We start from the raw sequence: 23,420 nt of genomic DNA, 5'->3' as shown, positions 1-23,420 counted from the left end.
GTTTAGACAGCTAATGCATCTATCACCTTAGGAAATCTGCCTAAGCCTGGGCTTTTAAGTTACTGAGTTTTCACAATTCACCTCCACTCACTTTATGTCCTAAGATACTTTCCGAAGATCTATAAACAGAAAATTAAGTCTACTTTAAAGCTTAACTGGGATGTATCTTACTTATAAACAGCAGCCTGGATGAAACTCTTTGGTGAACTTCTTATAAAGTTTTTTTTCCCTAATAATGTCATTACAGGGCATATTTTAGAGTCAATCAAATAATACTTTAAAAAGTATGTGTCTTAAGTTTATTCCTTTTGGATTGCTTATACATAATTTCTCATTTGGTAAGAACTTTAAAACCAGAAAAACAAGAATAAAAAAATTTTTTTTGAGAAAGACAAAGACAAGTTTTGATCACACAGTATTCTCTCTTTTACACTGAAGTCATTAAGGCTGTGTGGACAGTTCTAAAGCCTGGACCCCATTCCTGGTGATTTTAGTGCTCCAATGAAAGGGCCAGGAAAACAGCCCATGTTTCACACTAACCAAAAAGGGTCAGCCTTGATTGCCCAAAAGATAGCTACTTTGAGTATTTTTAGTCATGGCATTATATGAAGTATTCTCTTTGAAGAAAATGCTTATTCATTTTATAAAATGTAAGTACATAAGAAAAACTAAAACCAAACAAATAACAAAACTCATTATCAACCCTCAGATAAAGGCAGACTTTCTGAAGATGGCAATTTAATACCCCAAACATAAGTATAAGAAACAGCTTCCTTGAGACACAACAAACTGCTCATGTTTAAAATGCACAATTACATATATTTTGGCAAAAACCATCACTATCATCAAGAGATTCGGTTAGCTGAACCCTTAACCATTTCTACCACGTAAGCGATCAGGCAGCAGGGCACTGAGGGATACAATGCAGTGCCAATCAACTGTTAAGATTACATAAAATGACATAAAATATTTTTTTCATAAATGTTCATAAAGACTTTCGAAAGCCAAAATGACTTCAAAGCAAGGCAGGCTGAGCATCAGTGTTCCATGGGCTGAAATCCTTTCAGGAGAAAAAAGGGCACGGGGCAAACTTAACTACATGTGGGTCAGGCTTTACTCAGTTACTCACTGGCATTGAGAGGAAAATATTCTTATTTTTACTTCCTCCCTTAAAACAGTCCCTAAGACTTAATAATGAAAGTTTTTTTTTTTAAAAAGGCAACCCACAAAAGCACAACCATATCAAACATGAGAAATATGTTAACCCAGAGACGCATATACATTTAAAATCTTCTTTGTATGTAAGCTGTACACAATCTAGCTATGTTTTATACAAAAAAACAAAAACAAAAACAAACAAACTGCTTAAGCTTAGACCAGCTCCTAAACACATTTCAGGCTTGCTTAAAAAGTTACGCACTTTAAGATTTGATACGATTAAAAGTTTCAAATTTTAAAGTCTTAGAAGTTCTGCGGAGTTGGAAAACATTCCTTTGGTCTGTTTCTCTTACCTCCTGCTCCCTGAAGGGCTGGTTATTAACATCTAAGACTCGGATCGTCCTTTTAATGGGCAGGAGACCTCCGATCTCATCATGAGCCACCATGCTTCACAAGTGTCCCTTCAAACCTTTCGGGTTAGTCCACCTGCGAGTCAGCCCCGCAGGGCAGCACCGCCGCCGAGGCGCCCCGGCTTTTCTTCCCAGTGCTCAACCTGGCCCGGCAGCCATGCGCCCATGCCTCCTACCCGCGCTGGAGCTCCGTGCTTCTGCAAAGGCAGCGAGCACGCACGCAGACCTCAGGACTCCGGGGCGGGGCCAGGCCTCACGTGACTCCAGATAACAGCGGCAGGGGCGCACCTAGGCTGCCGCCCGAGCTGGGCAGGTTGCTCTGAATCAAAAAAGGCCTGCAACGTGTACAGGAAGCGCTGAAGCCCACAGGAGGCCGCGGGAACGCCAGAGCAACCTACCTCAGTTACTTCTCTAGCACATAGTTACAGACAGGGACCCTTTTCTCTAAAACTAATGCCTTGGAAAGACCCGAGTACAGGTTAAAAAAGTACGTAATAAAGAGTTCTGGGTTTAAAAACTACGTAGTAAAGAGCCTAGTGACCCAGCAGGGCAAGCGCATGCACGACTGTAAAATTATCCGCCTCTTAGAACGTGGTTCCCATGAGGGTCAGAGGGAGGCTGCTGCCGCCCCACAGCCTCACCCTTCACACCCCCCCCCCCCCACAGCCCGCCCCCCCGACTGACAAGGGAATAGATACAGCTCGCTCTATTCCTGCTGAAACGTCCCGGTCCTAGTTAGTATACGAGGCTAGTTAAGATTTCCAGGCTCAGAATATCTGTCATCAGACATTTCCGTTTTAAAAAATTTAAGAACTTGGTGTGAGACATTTTATGCCATGAAAACACACAACAGGAACCTTCCCTAAACTTATTTATTTATTTATTTTTGGTTTTTTGAGACAGGGTTTCTCTGTATAGCTTTGGAGCCTGTCCTGGATCTCACTCTGTAGACCAGGCTGGCCTCGAACTCAGAGATCCGCCTGGCTCTGCCTCCCGAGTGCTGGGATTAAAGGCGTGTGCCACTGCCGCCTGGCTTGCTAAACTTATCTTGATTTGGCACTAATATCATCAAAAGACTGGCTGCCAAAGCCTTGCATTTTACAAGGGAAGAAATGGGCCCCTCCTGAGGGAGATGAAGTCACACCGGAGAGGCAAGCCTCTGACTTTGCCAAGACTTTCCTTTATGGAAGGGCACTATTTCTCAAGGTTGGACCTAAGATGAAGTGGACTTTCTTCTGCATTTGTTTTGCAGAGCAGGCTCATCTTAATCCTAGTAATTTGCAAAGTTCTTTTTCTTAGTATTTACAAGCATAAAATCAGTCTTGTATGGAAAAGGCACTATTCTAGATACTTGGGTGATAGCATGTAGGCTTTGTAGCTGAGATCCCATGGTGTAAAGGCGGGTCACGTGAGGAGGCATGGATGGATAAAAGGAAGTTTTTGCAGGTTCCAAGAAAGCTGTGCTGCTAGCAAGTACCACTTGGGGCAACCCTCTGACCTCACCATGGGTGGGAAAGCTCCCGGGGAAAAGTCTGAGGATGGTGTTTCTGTGGGGCCTTGAATGCCATATTGCAACACACAAGTTTGAGTAAGAGTACAAGGATGAGGGACAGACTCTTACAAGGCCACAGGCTAAGGACAGATAGATGCCTTTGCTCTGAGCCAGGCTGCTAATGTCTGTGTGTCTGGAGTTGAAGGTGGCTAAAAGTTGACTGGGAAAACAAGGCAAGACTCACAAGGCAGTACCAAGAACTTTGCCTAAGGTTGGGGCAGCGGGAAAGAAAAGGATACATGCAAGATGTCCAAGATTTTAAACACATGAATAACTGTTTCACAAGTAAAGCCATTTTCCATGAAAATCCTAAAGTTCATTTTGATACACTGCATCTGAAGAACAGGGAACACACAAATGTTCACAAGAGCTGAAGAACACACAAGTGTTCACAAAAACAGAACACAGGGGTAAAGCTGTTGACAAGAACAGTGTGTTCACTAGAACAGAAGAACATACAGTGAAGCTATTTAGTATCTGGGACTTAGAAAAGAGGTTTGCATATTTGGAAAAATCTGGATGAAAAGACCACAGGCCAAGTGGTACACCACCAGAGGAATGAATACCAAGGGAAAGAGAATTCTGCACACAGGAGAGAGAGAAAGCAGGGGAATGCATGGTGTTAACCATAGCAGACGTTAAAGAAGGAAGGAGAAGATCCATGCTCTTTAATGAGGATCTCAAGTGACCTGTCAGTAGGACAGAGGTAAACCCTGGGAGATGAAGAGTGAGGAGAAAACGGTGACAGAGACTGCCAGTGACAATCTCTAATGGACTCACCAACTGACGGCCCCGTGCCACCTCATCCAGGAAGCGCCCCTGCTAGCCCCGAGGCTACCAATGTGGTTTTTATGACTGGGTCTCACTCTGCAGCCATGGCTGGCCTGGAACACTGTGTAGATCAGGCTCGTCTCTGCCTCCTGAGAGCTGGATCACAGGCCTGGGCTACCACATCCAGGCAAACACGAGGTTCTCACAAGATGATGCATCTGGCTGTTTTGAACTTTTAAACTTTTGAGAGGTGGACACTGTTATATTCTGTCATTCACTCTTTGTTACTTGGTTACATCTGGGTGACATGTGTCATGTGCTTGGCTTTAAAGCTGGATGGCTTTTTGTATAAGATGCTTTTTTATACAGCACCCCTCGAGGTGCCTGGAGATGGTGGACTTTCAGATAAGGTCAAAGGTCTGCTGAAGTTCTTCGAGCTAATACAAACAGTGTAGGCCAGGACCCACTGAGTAGTCTGGTCCTGTTAGCTTCATCTGTTAAAAACAATGCAAGTGAGGCCAATACTATGGGCACACAGTCTCACGAGGGACTGGAGGATGAAGTGCAGTAAGAGTTAGGAAAGAGACCGCCAGGGAGTTCTCAGGGGTCTCTTACCCAATGTCTTCTCGAAACTGTTTTTCTAGTTAGTTGTTTGAAGTATGGCCAAGATAAGGAGGGGAGAGGACAGCTTTCATTTCCCTCTTTCAGCTGGACACCCAAGAGGTAAAGGCACAAGCCTCAAACAGAACGTTTACATAAAGCAAATAGGACTGAGCAGTAACAGACCAGTTTAAAAACCAACCAAACCAAACCAAACCAAACCCCTTGGCTCACTCTAGTCTCATTTTCAATGTGCAGGTCTGTGGGCAAGACAACTAGGAAACACCCCCAAAGGCACAGTGTACACATGCACACGTTCAACTGGCACAGACTACTAACCCACTCTCTTCCGTTTACTCAGGGGAAACTGAAAAGGGTGACGAGAACAGGAGGCCCTTTACGGTCCTACCCTGTGCTACAGCTCTATGCATGCAACTGTATTCCACAATGCTACAAAAGACCAATCACTGCCACCATCTTAAAGACTAGGAAGACGGGCACTCAAATTTAAGCAATTTGTCCAAAGGGGTCTGGTGACTTAGTGCCTGGGGAGAGTTGAACTGGTTTAACTTTGTTATGGTGTACCTTTCAGATAAGGGAACAGACAGAAAACCCTCAGCATATGTTCTGGTACCTATAAAGTGTCCAGAAAGCATCATCTACAATTCAGTTCCATACTGATGTTCATTTAATAATTGCCAATATCTTACAGAGAAGGAGACCATAGGCAAAGGCCAGCACATTAGGTGACTTACAATAAGAGGGTAGGCACAGAAAATTCTAGTTGTTGAACTTTAGGAGAGGTCTTATTTCAACCAATGCTAGTTAGTGCCTTATCAGGCTGCCGATGGCAAGTATTTCACAGCTCTTTACTGACGGCACCACGGAGGTACAAGCTGGTTGAACTTTCCTTGTATGGGAAATAAGACTTGTAAATTAAAACTTAACAGTGAGTTACCTAAAAATAACGCATTCTGGTAAACAGGATCAAGTTTCTGATAAAATTACTGGTTTCCAAGACCCTGGTTTAGTTGTAGTCTTTGTTCTGCCTGGATAGAGAGGGCAAAGAGAAAGGCCATGCTGTGTCCTCTCTCTACAGAAAAGGGACTGTTAGGCTGTGCTTACATCCCTCCCACATTTAATGTTAGAATCAGAGTCAAGAAGTAAACTCAACCTTGAAAGTAACCACTACTTTTTGCTGTAGAGACTGCTGCCATTTTCTTTTATCTGAAGGAAGCAATTGGCAAGTTGGCGAACATTCACAGGCCAGCCTAAGACCAACTAAGTTCTCTTCTGCCCTCTACAGGAAGTATTGTGAAATGCAGGGGCAACCTGCTTTTCTGAACTTAGTAATGATGTATGGGTTGTTATACAGACGATTACATTAACAAGTTTTTCATCTCAAGAAAAATATGGATGACAATTAAATTTATACCTTCGGCCTCCATGTGACTTATGTGTCTATATTACTAAACATATTTAAATATCGTATAGTATATGAAACACATTCCACAGGTCACAAGAAATACGTTAGGACCTTTTTTAAATGTAAGGAACTATTTCATTTTAAAACTCCAGAGTTAAAATCACGAACATCTATTATTTAATCTAACTAAGTTAAATATAGATAAGTTAAAAATATTTGAAACCTTACTTAAAAAGGAAGCACCGATTAAAAAATGGGAACTTTTGAGAAACCAGCGTTCCAAAGTATGAATAAGCTACAAATAAAAACAGGCAGATGTATTATGAATGAGTAATGAAGTTATTTCTGGATTTGCTTTCAAAAAATCACTGGATTCAAAAATTGAGTGTAAGCCTGGTGGTGGTGGCAGACGACTTTAATCCCAGCACTCAGGAGGCAGAGGCAGGTGGATCTCTGTGAGTTCAAGGCCAGCGTGGGCTACAGAGTGAGTTCCAGGAAAGGCTCCAAAGCTACACAGAGAAACCCTGTCTCAAAAAACAAAAAACAAAAACCCCCCAAAAACAAAAAACAAAACAAACAAACAAAAAAAGAGTGTATCCAAGCTTTAGTAGGAACTTTGGTTCAGGAAAAAGCTCAGTTGAAATCAACTAAGTGCTATTAAACCAAATAGTCCACAAGATAAAGAGTTTGTATCTTGCTCTTTGCAATGACAACACAAATAGCAAATGAAATGGGTACATATGCTATTAGTGGTGACTTTGTCTCAAATACACAGGATAATGACAATTTCCAGTAAAATGTGTGTCCTCTCTTACTCGTTTTGAAATCTTTTATAATTCTGTGTGTATGATACTTGTGTGCTCCCAAGTATGGGTGCAGAAGTCAGAGGACAGCTCTAGGGATTAGTTCTCCCCATCCACCACGGGTTCTGGGGATCAAACTCCGGTCATTTGGCTTGAATGGCAAGTGCCTTTACTTCCTGAGTCTTCTTGCTGGCCCAGGATCTCTTCTTATGCACCAGGATGCTGGATTCCTCCCATTTTCCCATTCCTCCCTGAGCCTCGCTCCAGGGCCCCAACCGGACCCAGGCTGCCGTGTCTTCAGCCTAGACTCTTGACTCTGCTCGCTCCTGTTTCAGCCCCAGCTTCCTCGCAGCATCATGTCCCACCTGCGCTAGGTATTGCTTGCCATCCACTGTGCTTGCTAAATGCTGCTGTGTGCAATATGTGCATGGGCTCCGAGGAACAGAGACTCGGAGGGCACAGACTCATGGCACAACAAGAGCTGGGGGACAGTAAGTGCCCCTCCAGTTCCTTGAGAAAACAATTCTGTGGTGTACTTTACATGGCTCTTCAATGTGTCCCGGCAAGAACAACTCTGCCTAGAGTGGTCATTAGCTTAATTACACACATTGCATACACAGTCTCCTGTCTCATTACTCCATCCTATTGCCTGTGGTGAACACATCTCAAGACAGACACCTGTCAGTGAGGGCTCATTTCATGGGGGGATCTCAGGCCAGGACACCGAGGGATACAGTGGTGGTAAGGACTATAGGGCTGGATTGAGACGAGGTACTGCTGATGCAGAGGTAAGACCATGGCTTATGAAAAGTGGTCACAAATGATTAGAGGGATAGTTTTAAGAGTTGCAGAACTGGCTTTTATTAATTTTTAAGAGCCCTGAATAAATATGTGGCAGATCCTTCCTAATGTTTTCAGAATCATGGTGGCAATAGCCAACTCCCGAGACCTTACATTTCAATCTCTACATTTAGGCTAAGATCTGAAGCAGAACTGCACACTAGGAATGGACAGAGAATAGCCATTAGCTAAGGAACTAACTGGGCATGGTGGTCTCCTCTATAAACACTCAGCTTATGAGTGCTTCTGGTGGGACTATGGTGAATGACAGCAGATCATGGTAAACTTAGGTGTTATTTCTTACTTCATCCATTGTGCAAAATGCTCAGTCTTACTGAGACAGATCCTTTGGCATCTGGTCTATGACTGTTAGTGTGGTCTGTGTTCCTGTAACCTCCACTTGTATGGATGACCACAAACAGTTCGTTTTATGAGGGAAGGACAGCAGTCCATATTTTCTTCCATGCTCTTAGGTTGTTAACTGTTCTGTTGTTTGTCACAGACTTTGCAATGACCTTGACGGTCCACACATTTTGTTAGTCTACTATGCCAATGGCATCAATATTAAAAAGGCTCAGTAGCCACCTGTGGCTGGTGGGAGAGCTGGCCCGGCCCCTCACCAGCTGTAGCACACCAGAGTGAACCCTGCATCTCGCCTGGGCAGCACACTAGAGCTGACCCTGTTGGTGGGGGTGTAAGTGAGCTGGCCCTGAGGGGAGAGCAGGAAAGGTGATCCCACCCCTGCCTCATACGTCATGTGGTATCATGGGTGAGGGAAAGATGCCCCCCCCCCCCACCAGAGGCAGGTGGGACAGCTGGCCCCAGGGGCATGAGAATGAGAGAGCTGGTCCTGCCCCTCACCAACCGCAGCGCTCAGGAAAGTGGGCCCTGCATCTCACCTGGGCAAAAATAGTAGAGCTGGCCCACTCATTTTTAAGTTCGAATAATGTTCTATTGTGTGTATATATCATTTATTTATCCTTTTTACTCCTCATTACGGTGTAGCAATTGGAAGGTACTGGATTATATCTCCTCTCCCCTTAATTCTGTTAACTTGGTGTGTTCACTGACTGGTTTTCATTTATTGTACTACTTTGTACTCTAGGAGTGAGACCCACATAGTTATTCTATGTAATCCTTTTAATATGTGACTGAACCTACTTCATTAGTATCTTGTTGCTGAGATGCTACAGATTATATTCATAAGATACTGGTTTATCATTTTTTTCTTGTACCATCTTTAGCTTTGGTATCAGGGTGATTATGGCTTCAGAATGAATTAGGGGATATTCCTTGCCTTTCTCTTTCAATCTTTCTTTCTGGGGAGTTTGAGAAGGACTTGTGTGGTGATATTTTATTTGTACTTTGATAAATAAAGCTTGCCTGGAGATCAGGGGAAAAGGCCAGCCATTTTAAGTAAACAAAGTCAGGCAGCACATGCCCTTAATCTGATCACTTAGCAGGCCGGGTCTCTGTGTGTTCAAGGCCATACTAGGGAACAGAGCCAAGTGTGGTGACACATGCCTTTAATCCCAGTACCAACCATAGAGACCTGGAGGTCTGTACAGACAGGCAGTGACAAGGAAGTGATGTAGCTGGGCTAAGAGCCAATGAGAAGGCAGAAAAGCAAGGCATATAAAGGTGTGGGCAGACAGGAAGTAACTCACTTTTGGTAGCTGCAGAACTGGAGAGGTAAGGTTGGTGGCTATCACCATTTCCCTGATCTCTAAGGCTTTCACCCCTATAATGTGGCTCCGTGTTTTTTATTTAATAAGACCATTTAGAAATTTGTCTACAGACCTGTGATAATTCTTGAAACACTGAGCATAATTTATCAGTGAAACTGTCTTGTTCAGGGGTTTTGGCTAATTCTTCTTACTGGTCATAGGCATATTCCACTCTTCTTACTGCTGTTTGGGTTGGTATGTCTCTAAGCACCTGCTGTCTGTCTAGCTTCTCATAGTGCTGCTGTAACAATGCTTTTGCTTTAATATAACTGCTAGTAATATTGGCACAGCAACGTTTCTCAGAACAGCATCAGTCTTTTATTTAACTTCTGTTTGGCTGAGAACCATCACTTTCTTGTATCTATCCCCAGGTTTTCTTTACTTTCATTGCTGGCACTGGCAGCTGGCTTTACTTTATGGACCTTGTCACAGAGAAGTAATATTCTGTATTTTACAAGACAGCAGAGATAGAGGAGTTATATCAAAAGGCAGATGGCACAGGCCATTTACCAATTGAGAGTGATTACATCACTAGCTTTAACATGCCAGCTCCCTTCAAACTATTCATATGTATGACTAGGAAGATTGTCAGATTCCTTACTATGGTTCCAAGAAGTCATTTTTCAAAAAAGGTGTTTGGATGTTAAGTTGAAAACTGCCAAAACATTATTTTCATTCAAAATGATCATGATGTTTTAAAAATAATTCTCATTTATGTATTATTTTATTATGAATAAAGCATATAATTCATTATGATTAATCCCAAAATGGCAGATATACTAAACTCAGGATGTAATCCCTGATATACCTTTAAACTTTTAAAAGATCCAGGCTCCCTACATATGAACATCATAAAAAGAACTAAACATTCACATAGCTAAAAATGATTTCAATCACCTTTTCTACTTAAAGAACACTTCCATAAAAATGCAGTTCAGCATTGCTCACCCTAGAGCCTTCCTCAGTAACAAAGTCAATGGCCACTTTTGACATAAAGTCAAAAGAAAAAGGTGAGTTTACAGCTGGTAGCAATATAGAGGTGAGAAATGCCTTTAAAAAAACAAAGCAGGAGTTCCGCTCTGGCTATGGAGGAGTCTCTGATCAGGGAATGGGTGCTGGACGCCAAATCAGAGGTCACCTGCTAGCTTATAGATTTTCAGTGGAAACTGGGCATGGCTGTGAGCTCTGACAGCTGCAAGTGTCCGTATGTGGCAGTGATGCTGAAAGTAGCCGATCATTCTGGCCAAGTGAACAGCAAGTCCATCGAAATGACAATCCCCCAGTTTCAGAATTTCTACAGACAGTTCAAGGAAATTGCTGCTGTAATGGAAACTGTGTGAGAACTGACTTATGATTCTAAAGTAATGGACTCTACTTTCCAAAAAAGAACTGCATATCGATCAAAGGATATTTATACAACGAAAATTGCACTTCTGGGGCTGGAGAGATGGCTCAGAGGTTAAGAGAAATGGTTGCTCTTCCAGAGGATCCAGGTTTAATTCCTGTACCCACATGGTAGCTCACAACTGTCTGTAACTCCAGTTCCAGGGGATCCTACACCCTCCCACAGACATCTATGCAGGTATAATTTTTATACCAATGGTATAAAATAAAAAATTAAAGAATTTTACTTCCTAATTTTTTCCCAATTATTAAAAAATCTGATAAACTCTAATTATTTTAGTGGTGACCAAAGCTTTGCCTTTTCAATGAGCTAAAAGTGTCTGTGTTGAATACTGTGTGTATATGTAATTATATCTTAACAGATGAGTAAATAATACTCTTAAATGCAGCACAGCTTTGTATATCAGGAGAAAATTTTCAAATCTTATTGATACAGATCTAACTTTATGAATAAAATCTTGTCTGGAACTTAAAAGAAAATAAATAAATAAACAAAGCATGGGGCTGGGGAGATGGCTCAGAGGTAGAGGGCACTGGCTGCTCTTCCAGAGGTCCTCAGTTCAATTCCCAGCAACCACTGGTGGCTCACAACCATCTATGATGAGATCTGGTGCCCTCTTCTGGCCTGCAGGCATACATGTATATATAATAAAAACAAAACAAAACAAAACAAACAAAAACAACAACAAAGCATGTACTCCTTTAGAAATAATATAGATGAGTAGGGCTCTTTTGTAACACACACACACATATATATGTGGTATAATTTTATCTGAAGAAACATAATAAACAATCACAGTTATAGAATAAAATAGATAATAATGTCCAACATGAAAATTCAACTACCATCAATATTAAATTCTTAATACAAGATGTCCAAAATCAAAACACATAACCCAATGATCATACTACCTCCTTAAGATCATCTGACCTTCATTACTTCATACATTCATCTGTCAGGTGTTTTCTGATCACTGACTACACATCAGGATATGTGGTTCGGTTACTGAACATAAAGGTAAATAAAGTAAAACAGACCCCAGCAACAGGACAGGTATCAAATAATACACATTAATTACATTTAACAAAAACAAAAAGAGGGAGCTGCTGGCAGAATACCATTTTTAATGTTTGTTTTTTTTTTTTTTCTAGTGAGAATGCCATATTCTAATCCAGTGGTTTTCTATTCTGGCCACTTATGAAAAAATCATTTGGACAGAAAAAAAAAAAAGCAAACCTCGCCGGGCGGTGGTGGCGCACGCCTTTCATCCCAGCACTCGGGAGGCAGAGCCAGGCGGATCTCTGTGAGTTCGAGGCCAGCCTGGGCTACCAAGTGAGTCCCAGGACAGGCTCCAAAGCTACACAGAGAAACCCTGTCTCAAAAAACCAAAAAAAAAAAAAAAAAAAAAAAAAAAAAAAAAAAAAAAGCAAACCTCACTCTCCAAAAGCAGGTCCACATCACCTATCCTCACTCTCTACCCACATCCTACCATTCACTGACCGACAAAAACTGGTTTATTCCAAGGACACTAGGCTTTGGATCTAAGAACAGTTTTACATTAAAAGAGTACCCAAGTATTTTATACGATATTGAGTTTCAGTTTACTATAGGCTGCATATTTGAAGTCCGTGGGGCACCTCTGACTTGTAGATTTGCTTAGCTTTTGTTTTAAAGAAAAAAAAAAAACCTACCGATATTTAACATTTGGGAAGTGTTCCAGGGAAGTTTCAGTTCTGCTGAGTCTCGCACATACCAATGGGCTGGTGTGCAGAGCGCTTGCTTGTTCTTTTGGGAAGGGCATGGTGCTCTTCTTATGACTAGCCCGCTGTTACCTCCTTTCGATGCACAGATCATGGCCCTGGCTCTTTATTACTCACTCACAGTTGACTACTGTTTGAGAATGGTATTCCTCTCATTCTTAACCAAGAAGCAGAACCACAAAAAGAGGGTGTCTTAGGGTTCTATTGCTGTGAAAAGACATGGTGACCAAGGCAACTCTCATAAAAAGCATTTAACTGGTGCTTGCTTACAGTCTGAGAGGGTTTAGGCCATCATGGCAAACAACATGGTGGTATGGCGGCAGGCATGGCGCTGGGAACTAGCTAACAGCTTTACATACTCATCAGCGGGCAGCAGGCAGAGAGGGAGAGAGAGCTGCTGGGCCTGGGGTGGGCTTTTGAAACCTCAAAGCCCACTCCCGGTGACACACCTCCTCTAACAAGGCCACACCTCAATTTAGGCCTTTCAAACTGTTCATCAACTGAGGACTAGGTATGATATACACGAGCCTATGGGGGTATTCTCATTCAAACCACCACAGAGAGTATCTGTAATTTAAAAAAATGCAATGAATGCCTTTCCCCCTCCCAAACCCAACACTCTTCCAAGTATAGGAATAAAGTGCTATTTGTACACCTTTTCTTTAACATGGCAGCAGGGCTTACCTTCAGATCGAGGCTGCTAAGGCTTACAACATCATCCTCTTTCTCTCTTCGCTTTCTTTTCTGTAAGGGAAAAGAAGAGATTTGATTCATACATAGAACTAAATGTTACTGCATTAAACAAAGATTCCACGCAACTAGAAAAAAATCACTCCAAGGAGCTGGAGCAGTTAAAAATGCTGGCCGCTCTTTCACTGGACAGGAGTTCTGGCCTCAGCACCTGCGTCAGCAGCTCACCATCGCCTCTAACTCCAGCTCCACACTGGACAGATGGACTGACAGACAGACAGGCAGGCAGGCTTACACACACACAGATCCCATGCCCTCTTCTGACCTCTGTGGGCATCTGCGTTCATACACACACACACACACACACACACACACACACACACACACACACACACACACACACAAAAAAAAAATATTAAAAAAAATCACTTCAAAAAGGAGAACCTTATTTTGATTAGGGAGATTCACAAATTGTCTCTGGAATATGCATTGTTTAAACAGTACCCTCTGACTAAGTGCTCTCTTGCTAAAGTGATTCTTCACCACTAAAAATCTTACTTATGTGGTATTTTCAGACTAGAACTCATGTAAGTTATGAGCCATCCGTACTGCTACAGGAAAAGGAAACTATAGAAACACAGTGGTTTTATGTTGCTTGTTTTTTTAAGGAACTTACTGTTTATCAAGGGGTGAGGGAAGTCTTTTTTTTGGGGGGGGGGGGGATCCTTTTCTTATAGTCCAAACTCAGATTTATTGCCTGAAGCAGGATTTATCAAATGGAAGAGGAACAATTATATCCTGGAATGATCTGAGTAATTATTCAGCTCTGCTTGGTGCCAGTGGTAGCAAAACTGTATACATATCTATCATTTATAGTTCTTAATCAATTATGAACAAACACCATTGAGCAGCATTTTTATCATTCCACATCTCAAAATAACAACACATTCCTTGGGATCCAGACTATCTCTTGCAAATACCTAAAACTAACCATCTAAGGCTCTCTTCAGTTCTTGGCCTCATGAGACGAAAAAGCTTGGAGTCCAATTAGAATCGAGCAGAGTAGTTAAAAGAAAAGAAAACATCTGGAGAGATGCAGGGGGAATAATACAGCGAGAAAGCAAGCTACCATGAAAATAAGAGGAAGTCTGTGAAGTGAGAAAAGCTATCTAAGCCCCCTTGCAAAAGGGAAAGAAACAAATGTAACTAATTTAAATGGAAAAAAAATTTCAAATCAAATCCTGTAAGAATGAGAATAGGAAGAAGCAAAGTGCTAGAGAGGCCCACAGAAATCCACAAAGATACCCACACAACAGACTGCTGGCAATGGTCGAGAGACAGCCCCAACTGACCTACTCTGGTGATGGGATGGCCAAACACCCTAATTGTCGTGCTAGAAACCCCGTCCAATGACTGAGGGAACTGGATGCAGAGATCCATGGCTAGACCCCGGGTGGAGCTCCTGGAGTCCAATTAACGAGAAAGAGGAGGGTTTATATGAGCGAGAATTGTTGAGACCAAGGTTGGATAAAGCACAGGGACAAATAGCCAAATGAATGGAAACACATGAACTATGAACCAATGGCTGAGGGGCCCCCAACTGGATCAGGCCCTCTGAATGGGTGAGACAGTTGATTGGCTTGATCTGTTTGGGAGGCATCCAGGCAGTGGGACCGGGACCTGTGCTCATTGCATGAGTTGGCTGTTTGAAACCTGGGGCCTATGCAGGGTCGCTTGGCTTGGACTGGGAGGAGGGGACTGGACCTTCCTGGACTGAGTCTACCAGGTTGATTTCAGTCCTTGGGGGAGAGGGGCGGGAGCGGGGAGACCAAGGGAATCCGTGGCTGATATGTAGAACTGAATTGTATTGTAAAATAAAATTAAATTAAAAAAAAAAAAAGAATCATCCCTTGAGAGCTGGAGAGATGGCTCAGCTGATAAGAGAACTTGTTGCTTTTGCAGGGGACCCAGGTTTGATTCCCAGTACCCACATGAAGCTTTACAACCATCCATAACTCCAGTTCCAGGGGATCCAATACCCTCTTCTGACTTCCACAGGCACCAAGCAGGAATGTTGTGCATATACATACATGCAAGCAAAACACACATAAAACACAATGAATAAATCTAATTAAAAAATTAAAACAACCCCCAAATACAAAATTACTCCGGGGGGAAAAAGGAGCAGAATGCCACACTACTAGGGAATGAAGGCACACCAGAAAGAAATGTTCAAGCCAACAAAACTGCAACTCCATTCCCAACCGAGCTTAAAAGGCACTGAGAAAATGATACAAGAAATGAAGGAACATTATAAATTAGAACTGGGGAAAAAACTTCAAAACTAAAGTGACAGCTTTTAAGAAATCTTTATTGATTCAAAGGTCATGTTAAAAAAATATAGGAAAGTATGAACAATGTGATCATAACTTTGCAAAGCTAGCTAACCCCAAATCCTAAATATTTCTACCTGTCTGGAGAACCTATATATTAACAGGCAAACAACACGAACAGAATCTAGAGCAATACATGTGGAGTTGCTGACATGGGTCAGGAGAGGCTGCAGATGGACAGGTCTACATGCGGGTGTGTGTGTGTGGGGGAAACTATGAACTACCTAGAAGTTACTTTTGTTAATATGCAGCATGTGGTTATACATGCCTCCTCCCACCCTAACACACTTATCATACCAGTGGATGGAGTAAGTTCTCAAGCATGCATGGTTGTCGTGGTTTGGATACGAAATGTTCTCTGCAAACTACTCATGAATTGAAGGCTTGGTCCCATCACAGACAGCATTCAGAGAGGGGACTTCTGGGGAAATGACTGCATCAGGAGGCTCCTACCTTCATCAGTGATTAATCCATGATAGAAAAAACCCAAGACAATTGGGAGCATAGAACTACAGGAGGAGGAGCCTAGCTGGAGAAAGTGGGCCACTGGGAGTGTGGCCTGGAAAGACAGACCATGTCTGGTCCCTTCCTGTCTGTCTTTCTCTGTTTCCTGCCCGCCACAGATGAGGAGATTTGCTCCTGCAGGCCTCTTTGCTCAATGTGGCCCAGAAACAACAGTTGCCGACCACTGGCTGAAGCCATGGAATCTGCCAAAAGAATGTTTCCCTCCTTTCAGGTATTTACTACAGTGAAGAAAAAGTGACGAACAGAGTGGATCATTTTCTGGATTCTTTTTTTTGTTTCTTGGTCTACTTATCAAATACGTGTCCGTATCACGCTGTGCCTTAACTAACAGCAGTTACAGGCACCCTAATCTGTACACTTGTGTTCTGAATCTCCTTCCATGGGAAATGGGGGCTAGTAAACTCTAATCAGATCTCTTTCAAAACTATACAAAATACGGAGTCATGCCATGAGAACTGACTTTTTTTTTTAAACAGTCTTTTCCTGCATGAAGGTAGAGTGTCTCTCTTCTCAATCAGGTCTTCCATGTTCTTCAATGCTTTCCAGATTTCCCCATAAATGTTACACACATCTTTTCATGGGCTTATTTCTATTAAATTCCATCCTACTTCTACAATAAAAATATTTCAAATGAGTGTGCAGATTGTGCTAATCATGGAACTTTCTATGAACATTGGATAAATGATACATGTAATTAGTAAAAAAAAGTATAGGAACGCCCAATAGAAATAAGTATAAAATACAGAAGAATAGAATACGGATTAAGCATGTCTTGTTGAATCCACTGGAACATCCAAACATATGAGCAACACTTGGCAAACTAGAAAATGAATCATTTTTTTTTGCCATTTTCCTTAAATAAGCATAAAAATCATGATTTATTTATTATATATGTATTATGATGTACTAAGTTTTAAGTATAAAAAGAATCAATTTTCTTCATCATATCACAGAAAATTAAATGCTTGTGCAAAATCTTGTCCTAGGTCTGGAGAGATGGATCAGTGGTTAGGAGCACTGGTTGCTCTTCCAAAGAACACAAGTTCAATTCCCAGCACCTACATGGCAACTAACAACCACATGTAACTCCAGTTCCCGGGGATACCGGCTTCAATGGGCAATGCATACACATGGCACACAGACATATGTACACGCAGGCAAAACACCCATAAACGTACAATAAAAATAAATAAATCTTAAAAATAATCCTTGCCCTAAGATGGTGAGGCAGTTCCTGTCTTAAAGTAACCAAGAGCAGATAATCATTCACTTATATATATGTAAATACATATAATTCATAGTCAAGCATTTATAAATACATATAATTCATAGTCAAGCATTTATAAATTTTAAACATAGTATAAAAAGTTGTCAAAGAATGTATACTCAAAGGAACAGAAAGGTTCAGTATTAAAGACAAATTCATATGAGTGCTTTAAAAAAATCTTTTATTTACTTGAAATAAAACTTTCTTTCAGCTTTTGGCAATAAAGGAGTAAATCAGGTTGCCAAATATGGCGTTAGAAGTTCTGCTTCCTGAGTGATTCAGTAGCACAACTGAGCTGTACAGCAGAATGAAAGATAACCGAGGAATGGATCCCAAGTTCTGAAATGAAAACCCAGGCATCTACTCACCAAAGTAAAGTCCCACGAAGGACCGGGTGTTAAAAATGTGAAGGAGCTGCCTCTCCGAAGGGAGCATCTATGGACAGAAGCGTCAGATAATATAGTAATTTCAATACAATAAGGTGCTTGACAGATAAAAAGCTATCAGGTTTGCAGTCTCAAAACTAGTTAAAAAAGTGATCCAAATGTCAGCAGCTGGAGAGAGCAACGTCCTTCTGAACAGACACGAAATATACGAGGGTGTATGCTATCCCCAGAATCTTTACGATGAAGAGACTATATAAAATTAGTGGAGAGATTACTATTCAAAAACAATCCTCCAAACCAAACAGAGTTCATCTTGGGAGTCTATACACAACAATATAAAATCTATTAATATACAACAACAGCTTTAACAATTATTTTTATTAATAATAATAAAAGACAGCAAGAGAACTCATAGTTACATTTGGCACAATTCAAAACTTATGCCCAATATTTTTAAATAAATAAAAATTAACACAATAAAATCAAAATCATGTTATTTACATTAATGCAAATCTCTTTTGATTTTTAAAAATTTGAATTAAAGCAAGAGAATCTCGTTACAGAACCTAACTTTACCCTTCTAAAACACCACTCTATGTTTGATCTCCAGGACCCACATGGTGGAAGACACACATGTGCCTATACTGCCCCCCCAAAACAAAAACAAACCAATAAAAATGAAACAGAATTTTTTTTCATAGCATACACTTTGATCATATTCTTTCCCCTCCCTCAACTCCTCCCAGATTCCTCCCATCTCCCTACCAATCCAATTTCATAATTCTCTCTCACAACAAACAAACAATAGGAAAAACAACAAAAACAAAATCGAAACAAACTTAAAAAAAGACAGTAAGACAAAAATACCAAAACAAAACTCGTGCATGTGTAACACACACACACACACACACACACACACCCCACCATGGCATCTGTTTTATGTGGGCCAAGTACACCTGGTGTGTGGTTTGGATAAGAATGGCCCCTCTAGGTTTATATATTTGAATGCTTAGTCAACCAGTGGAACTCTTTGAAAGTATTAGGATTAAGAGGTGTGGACTTGATGGAGGAACTGTGTCACTCAAAGGGATGGGCTTGGGGATTTCAAAAGCCCATGCCAGGCCTAGTCGCACTGTCTTTCTGCCTACAGATCTGGGTGTAAAACTCTCGGATACTTCTCCAGCACTGTGTCTGCCTGCATACCACCGTGTTCCCCATCATGATGATAATGGATTAACATCTGAAACTGTAAGTAAGCACACAATTAAATGCTTTCTTTTATGAGTTCCCTTCATCATGGTGTCTCTCCACAGCAAAAGGTCAGTAACTAAGACACCTGGGCATGGGGCTGGGTCTGGAGTGTGGGTGATATATCAGTAACACTCCATTGAAAAAACAAACAAACCAATTTTCCCTTTCCCAGTAGGTATCAATTGCAAATAGCTTCTTGGTTCTGGGTGACATTTCCCATTTTCAGTGCTGGATTTTGTCTGGTTTGAACCTGTTGCAGGTCTTGTGCATGCTTTCAGTCTCTGTGAGTTCAGATGTGTATCAGTCCTGTTGTATCTGGAATATACTGTTTCCTTGGGGTCATCCACCAACTCTGGCTCCTATAGTCTTTCTGTCTCTTCTGCATAGAATTCCAAAGGGGAGGGGCGTGACAACAACATCTCATTCAGGACTGAGTGCTCCAAAGTGCCTCCACTGCCAACTTGACACAGACTGGCTTATCTGGAAAAAGGAACCCCAAGTGAGAAAATGCCTCCATCAGACTGGCCCATAGCAAGTCTGTGGGAGCATTTTCTTGATTAACAGTTGATGTGGGAGGGCCCAGTTCACTGTGGGTGGTGATGTAGCTAGCCAGGTGGTCCTAGGTGGTATAAAAACGGTAGCTGAAAATAAGTCTGGAGAACAAGTCATAAGCCATATTCCTCCATGGTCTTTGCATCAGTTCCTGCCTCCAGGCTCCTGCCTTGAGTTCCTGCCCTGACAGCCCGGGATGATGGACAACAAGCTGTAAGATGAAAAAACCCTTTCCTCTCCAAGTTGCTTTTGGTCATGCTGTTTATCATAGCAATACAAAGTAAACTAGGAAAAGTATGATGGAGAATTATAACACCAAAGCTATAAATTAATTACATAGTGACAATACTAACCTTAGAATTTGATGTCTGACAGTTGGAAACAAAAACTAGCTCTTGAGAATCTTAAAACAAAAACAAAACCTAACTGGGAAATGCTGTGGGATGTTCTGTATGGCAAATGTGTTGCTCTGATTGGTTAGTAAATAAAACACTGATTGGCCAGTAGTCAGGCAGGAGGAAGTATAGGCGGGACAAGGAGGAGAAGAATTCTGGGAAGTGGAAGGCCGAGTCAGAGACACTGCCAGCCGCCAACATGACGAACAGCATGTGAAGATGCCGGTAAGCCATGAGCCACATGGCAAGGTATAGATTTATAGAAATGGATTAATTTAAGATATAAGAACAGTTAGCAAGAAGCCTGCCACGGCCATACAGTTTGTAACCAATATAAGTCTCTGTGTTTACTTGGTTGGGTCTGAGCGGCTGTGGGACTGGCGGGTGAGAGAGATTTGTCTTGACTGTGGGCCAGGCAGGAAAACTCTAGCTACAAATGGCGCCCAACGTGTTGGCAAGAGTTTCCACCTAAAACCTGAGAAAAGATTCTAAAACGGAGCTAAAAACAGCTTCCTAATTGTCTCTCTCAAATGAGCAGCAGCCTGCCGGTTTGAGCTACTGGTGGGTTCCTAGCGTGCGCGCTCGACCTGCTGTATGGCGGGAATGAGGCCTCTGCAAGTGGTACATTAAGCTGCGTGGTGGATTTAGCCTTTGCTAGTACAAAACAAAAAAAGAGGTTTCTGGGCTACATGCTGCTTGGATAAAAGCACAGACCCACGATAGCTCCCAGAGCTGGCGGTAAACGTACCACTGCCATGTTGGGCGGAGCCAGCAGCCATAGCGCCGTTTCAGTCTTACAAATGCTGCAGTTTAAAGCAACAGATTCACAATAAGACAGATTCAGATGTAATAGTTTACAATGTGTGTAAAATATATGTAGGCTTGAAAGAGACAAAAAAGGTGATATATACAGTTATAGAAACAAATACATAGTTTTAAAAAATAAAGTCTTTAAAGAGACAGTAAAATTAATATAAAAAATAAGCCACGTAAAGATGAATATTACACAGAGAATCTGGATTGTGTTGTCTTTGGGATTTTTAACTGCAGAAAAACATTTGATTGTAAAAGATGTTGAGTTAAACCAATATGTATATTTTAAAGATACCTTGACTTCAAAATTTGGATCTAAGGATATGTTGCTTTGGAAAGCAGGCTCTGCTTTTGTTTCCACAGAAAGCAAGAGGCTATGGATTTGTTCCAGATTAAGATACATCAGGTTTGACCAGCCAAGACCCCCTGAAAGGTCTCCGATGACACCATGGCCCAGATGATCCAACATCCAGAATGGTTTGAAGGCAACTGGCTCAGACAATACAGCCTCATGGACTATTCCATAATCCTAAAATTTTCTTTGTGTCCCCATAAGATACAGCACCCCCCTCCAGCAGGAAGTAGTAAGAGAAGCTACGCCCAAATTCCCAAATTATATGTAATTGTACTTTGTTAAGGTTAAAACCTTCCTTTTTGGAAGAAAAAAAAAAAAGGGAAGTGCTGTGGGATGTTCTGTATTTCAAATGTGTTGCTCTGATTGGTTAGTAAATAAAACACTGATTGGCCAGTAGTCAGGCAGGAGGAAGTATAGGCGGGACAAGGAGGAGAAGAATTCTGAGAAGTGGAAGGCTGAGTCAGAGATACTGCCAGTCGCCACCATGACAAACAGCATGTGAAGATGCCGGTAAGCCATGAGCCACGTGGCAAGGTATAGATTTATAGAAATGGATTAATTTAAGATATAAGAACAGTTAGCAAGAAGCCTGCCACGGCCATACAGTTTGTAAGCAATATAAGTCTCTGTGTTTACTTGGTTGGGTCTGAGCGGCTGTGGGACTGGCAGGTGAGAGAGATTTGTCCTGACTGTGGGCCAGGCAGGAAAACTCTAGCTACAGGGAAATACACCCAGTTTAATGCCAAGATTCTTTTATGCACTATCAACAATCAGTTTACAGTAGTAACCCCCTCCCCCATTTCAATAACAAGTTTCTATTTATTTTAAACAGCATGGAAAAAATAAATTGAAAAAAAAATAAGAACTGTGCACAGAAAACACATGGAACAGTGTCCAACTTTGAAAAATTTTGGAAAATACTCTTTTATTTTTCCCTTTTTAATGAGAGTTAGATTCAAAATATAACCACTATCTTAAAGTCTTGTGGAAAAAAATCATTTTCATAAAACATTAACATCATAAGTGGTTTTTCTAGAAGAACACTGGACAACTCACTTCCAAAGGGACAAAGACTGAAATGTAGTGCCATAGAGCATCAGTCTCTCTATCCATATAGGCATACTATTCTTTTATATACCAAAGTAATTAAATCATTTAAGGCGTAAGATAAACTAACACATTAAGGAGCCAGTTTGGTTCATTAAGCTGAGTTTTCTTTAACTCCAGGGTGACTTTCACTGGGCCTCTAACATTTCTTTTCCTATAATGTGCTCCTGAGCACTGTAAAGTACCATTATACTACATTAGTTTTAGTAGAAATAAAGTATTTTGCCTGTCTGCATGTAAGTAAATCACATGCATACATGCCTGTGGAGGTCAGAAGAGGGCATCAGATCCCTTGGAACAGGAGTTACAGATGGTTGTGAGCTGTCATGTGATCAGGAATCAAAGCCTGGTCCTCTGCAAGAGCAACAAGTACTCTTTTCACAGCTGATTTACCTCTTCAGAGCTCCCCATCCCCACTGGTGCATTGTATTTTATCCCTTCTTGGCCTTGGGATCCTTGACTCCTTTTTCTCCTCGGCCTGGACTTCTTCACAATGAAGCTTTTGCCTCAGTGTAATTTCTCATTACTCCCTCTATTTCAGGAAGTAATAGCCCTATTCCAGGTTCTGCAGCTACAGTGAATGAGTACATTCACCCAGAATTCACCATGCCCATTTATTTCAGGGCCCTTTTACATGAGAAGTTATTCATCTGTCTACCTGCTTACTTACTAATCTGTTTAGTGTGGCAAGGTTTCATCTTAGATAGCCCTGAACCTCTCTGATCTTCCGGCCTCTACTTCCAGGGTGCTGTGATTACAGGCAGTGCCAGCATGCCCAGTACTATGAGGTGCTGGAGATCAAACCCAGGGCCTATCTATGCTTACTGCACTCTACTTACTGGGCTACATCTCCAGCCTTATAGTCATCTATTCACTATGCACCCCAAACCAACAATCCTCCTGGACTCAGGGATTACAATAGGGAGATATCTCCTGTCTTCTCTAGCCAGGATGAAGTACTCCTTTTATTTACATCTATGCTACTCTGTCTATCACTAGAAGCTCTCACCAAACACTATTTAACTTGCTTATTCGTTCCTACTAGATTACTTTCCATCTCTATATTCTTTGTATCTGGCATTCATTTATTTTTTGAACAAATCACACCACATTTTTCTTCAATCCACTGGAAACAATTCTTGGCTCAATATTTAAAGTAAGATGGGGTTAAAGCCTGATAAGTTCTTATTTGAAAGGGCTGAAAGTAGCTAGTCATGGTGGTACACATTTGTAA

At 41.5% G+C, this 23,420-nt stretch overlaps 2 protein-coding genes across 3 annotated transcripts in view; one reads left to right on the top strand and one right to left on the bottom strand.

The window, feature by feature from the left end:
* Nucleotides 1-23,420, bottom strand: part of Net1 (neuroepithelial cell transforming 1) — a 34,459-nt gene that overhangs the window by 7,977 nt on the left and 3,062 nt on the right. Inside the window, exons 2-3 of one of the 2 annotated variants that reach the window (XM_052728612.1) lie at nt 17,696-17,762; nt 13,137-13,196 (exon numbers count right to left, since the gene is read on the bottom strand). In XM_052728612.1, the coding sequence (XP_052584572.1) occupies nt 13,137-13,196; nt 17,696-17,762 (127 nt within the window). Of the gene's footprint in view, nt 1-1,511; nt 1,867-13,136; nt 13,197-17,695; nt 17,763-23,420 lie in introns of those variants that run through there. The other variant, XM_052728613.1, reaches the window with a different exon arrangement.
* Nucleotides 10,334-11,183, top strand: LOC128103927 (COMM domain-containing protein 6-like). Its single transcript, XM_052728614.1, has one exon. It carries the CDS (start codon nt 10,460-10,462, stop codon nt 10,625-10,627), a length of 168 nt encoding a protein of 55 aa, XP_052584574.1. The 5' UTR covers nt 10,334-10,459; the 3' UTR covers nt 10,628-11,183.

Source organism: Peromyscus californicus, unplaced genomic scaffold (assembly GCF_007827085.1).
Source record: "Peromyscus californicus insignis strain IS unplaced genomic scaffold, ASM782708v3 Scaffold_8__1_contigs__length_139910024, whole genome shotgun sequence".
NCBI classification, from domain to species: domain Eukaryota; kingdom Metazoa; phylum Chordata; class Mammalia; order Rodentia; family Cricetidae; genus Peromyscus; species Peromyscus californicus.
This window is presented reverse-complemented; position numbering and strand designations above follow the sequence as displayed.

Excerpts from the sequence above, each read along its gene's own strand:
- LOC128103927 (XM_052728614.1), top strand. The coding sequence starts at position 10,460 with ATGGCTGTGAGCTCTGACAGCTGCAAGTGTCCGTATGTGGCAGTGATG.